The 3,661-nt window shown below is 31.9% G+C and overlaps 1 protein-coding gene across 3 annotated transcripts in view; it reads right to left on the reverse strand.

Annotated features, from left to right (window-relative positions):
* The window catches only part of LOC106461475 (syndetin-like), a 71,091-nt gene that overhangs the window by 21,235 nt on the left and 46,195 nt on the right, over nucleotides 1-3,661 (reverse strand). For all 3 annotated transcript variants that reach the window (XM_022388445.1, XM_013921298.2, XM_022388444.1), the window contains exons 21-22: nucleotides 2,597-2,694; nucleotides 950-1,046 (exon numbers count right to left, since the gene is read on the reverse strand). In XM_022388445.1, the coding sequence (XP_022244153.1) occupies nucleotides 950-1,046; nucleotides 2,597-2,694 (195 nt within the window). The remainder of the gene's footprint in view (nucleotides 1-949; nucleotides 1,047-2,596; nucleotides 2,695-3,661) is intronic.

Raw genomic sequence — 3,661 nt, forward strand, 5'->3', positions numbered from 1 at the left:
ATAGGCATAACTTGGGTTTATTTCCTAATTTTTTATGGTGGTTGCAAGATCGGTCAAATCTACTGAACCCGTACAGAGATTAATTACTGAAAATAACAGATAAAATATAGTTTTTTCTTAAGAAACATTTGACAACTATCTCGACATTATAAAGATTTCGCATGTGAAATTTAAAAATTTTCTGAAGTATAAAAGTATTTTTAATCTTGAAATAAATATTACTTTGCATGTTGGATAGGCAAGATGTGAAAAGAAAAAATAGACAAGAGAAAAATATTGCTTCATAAACCTTAAGACGTAATAAAAAAATTTGATATTTTAGGTATGAAAGCATTGTAATGTTTACTGATAATCTATCAAATTTTGTTAACATATGCTTGCTAATTTAAAAGCTATAGCATGAAAATTAAAACAAGTACAAAATGGTTACGAGGTCGGTCCCAGGGACCGAGCCCGTGCTGAAAGAGTTAAAGCTCAAAGTTTTACTCAAAACTTCATTCTACACAACATAATCGACAGACCCCAAAGAAAATTACGGAATAAATACATGTTTCAGTAACAGAAGATTTTCAGTCCTTCCAAAGTAGCTCACCAGCAGCAACTAGTGTGATAACTCTTTTCCTTAGTTTGAGAGTGTAATCATCTTGTTTTGGAATATCATAGAAAAATCAGGGTTTAACTAAAAACAAACTCTCACAAGCTTAACTTATGTTAAACAAAGACCTTGTTTATGAAAAGAGGGGAGTGTGAAAGTCAGAAAATTTTAATATCAAAACAATGGTAATTACTGGGTTAGCTAAATTGTTAGGAGCCCAGACTTTTCAAAGTCTCGTTGGATTGGGGGAATTGAATTATGTTAGGATACCACACTGTTGGTAAAGCAAAAATCCTACTGTATATTAAGGTCTAAGCAACTACCTACAATAACTAGTTATTTTATAATATATACCTGTGAACAGAACTGTTGCAGAAAAGCTTTCTTAGATGATGGAATAAATGTTTCCAGATGAGGATGAAGAAATTCAAACTGGTTAGCTAGGAAGACACTGCCAATGTAAGAAGAAATGTACTGTTAATAAATAATTTTCTGGCATTTTATTTTTCAAACTCACCTATGATATATACTTAATAAGTGAATCATAATAAAATGGTCCATAACTCGTTAAAACACTGTAGGTAAAGACCATATCAAAAAAATTTATTTCAACAATTTTATTTAATGATGTAGTTAAATTAGTCATCAAGATCAGAATAAAGAACAAAAAAATTTCATATAAAATTCAAGTTTCAAAACCTATCAAAGCTTTATCTCAATAATGGTATCTCTTTTTTTGTGTTTCTTTTTCAGCAAAAAGTTCAGTAGATTTTACACTCAGTTATAGTATAAAACAAATGCAAATCTATGTTGATGACATGTTAAAAGCTTCCACTTTCATCCATACAAAATTGATGTTAAATTTAGACTTACTTAAAACATAAATCACAACATAAAGCTATAAGAGGTCACACAAAATGTAACTTTTAGTGTCAAAACCTCCTGTTTTGTTTTTGTTTGTTTCTGTTCTTTGTACAAAGCAGTCCCTAATTTTGAGCTGACAGATTAGAGGGAAGGTAGCTCATTAACAGAAATCACTGCCAACTCTTGGGCTACTTTTATAGCATGGTGGGGATTCACTGTCACTCTTTAAATGAGTCCATGAATCCAAAGTGTGGAGAGCAATTTTGTGGCATTAGGAAACATATCACGAACCCTCAGATTTACAGTCTGAGTACACTAACCACTAGGCTACACCTGGATTTCTATCATACTGCATGCTATCTTCTTACATCGAGTTGATATAAGGTAGATGTGAAGTGATTTTGTCTCATATTGGTTAACAACACTATCAATCTGATAATTGTTTTGGTGAAAGTTAAAAAAGGTTGGGCAGTAATTATTTATGTTTGACACTTAAAACCTATAATACAAAAATAATACCCACAGTTTTTAAGTTATTCGAATTCACAGTGATGTTTGAAATTATCAAGTCAAACAATATGAGAACCTAGGTCAACAACTCAGCAACTATCAACACTTTAAACAAAACGAATATTTAAACACCATGGCAATTTAGTAAGAATACTTTATCTTTTCAAGTAATTATAAACACCACCTTAAACATAAACAATATTCAACAGTAAAACATCCATGTGCTCTATGTGAGAGGAAAATTTATAGCAAGAAAGATATGTAAAAGATAGAGAATTTTTTCAGGACATTAAACTTGGGTTTTAGTTGATGTGAAGAGTCTCTTGGTCACTTTTTAATTTTTTTTATAAGATCATTTTCAGAAAAAAAAAAGTATTATGTTTTCAAATATTTCTAATTATACAGAAAAAAAGATGTCTCATACTTTATGTTTTTGTCTGCCATGTCCACTGAAGGGAATCAAACCCCTGATTTTAGAGTTGTAAATCCAAAACTTACCGCTATCCCACTGAGGGACATTTATGGACATGTAAGAGTAGTGAGGATATTCACAAACACAAACACACATTTACTTTGAAATACAAAACTCCTTTACTTTAATCGCAAACTTTGTGTTCAGATACGTACAGAGATTCTGCTGCTGTTACTCTTTCCGCTAAACCATATAGCTGTTCAATGGACTTCAGGTCTACCATGGTTGACAAGACAGGAGCAGGGACTTTGTCCTAGGTTTGATTTAATACATAATCAACTATAATTTTACAAAATTATTCTAGTGATTTTCCAAGCTTAATAATTAAATAACAAAGTTTTTTTTATTATAACTTATCATATATACCAATAACAATAAAACACCAAAAAAAACTTACAAACACCAAATTTTTTCTCTCTCTCTGGCACTCTTCTAATATCACTCAATACTTATCATATTAACATGGTAAACATAATCCTTAATACAGAAGATTGAAAACACTTCCATTTTCTATAATTCCATTGCACATCTCAAATTAAGCCATTAAAGTATGAATAATAACTTTCCCTTAAAATTAGTATATCTTATAAAAACATTTAAACATCTCTAGTAATTCTTTTTATTATAACACAGCCTGCTTAATAGTGCCTTAAAAGTAGAGTACTGAAAACAGTTTGAGCCGATGCTTAACTACAATTTCTTGTATCATAAATGCATGAGAATGCTTTTAAAATTCATGTGGAAGTGATGACAGCTTGTCGTAGGTTAACTCTCAGCTACTTAAAGTTACCAATTTTATAGCTGGGTAGATATGCAAGTTTTGGTTTGTTTTGTTTTGAGCTAGCCATTTCTAATTTAGCAGTGATAGACAAGAGAGAAGACAGCTAGTAAACACCAACCACCACCACCTCTTGGACTACTCTTTTACTAAAAAATAGTGAGATTGAGCAACACATTATACCACCCTCACAGCTGAAAGGGCAAGCATGTTTGTTGTGACAGGGATTCGAACCTGCAACCCACAGATTGTGAGCCAAGCACCCTTAGCCACCAGGCTATGCCAGGCCTCACAAACTTTGGATAATGTGCTCAATGACACAACAACTAAGTACAGTGAGCTTCTAATCTGCAACCAACCTTTTGACTATTAACCCTATTGCCCTCGGTACCCTTAATTGCACATGACACAAGGTTTTAGTGTCTTACATTCAAAATTTTGC

This window comes from Limulus polyphemus, unplaced genomic scaffold, assembly GCF_000517525.1.
Source record: "Limulus polyphemus unplaced genomic scaffold, Limulus_polyphemus-2.1.2 Scaffold967, whole genome shotgun sequence".
Taxonomy (NCBI): domain Eukaryota; kingdom Metazoa; phylum Arthropoda; class Merostomata; order Xiphosura; family Limulidae; genus Limulus; species Limulus polyphemus.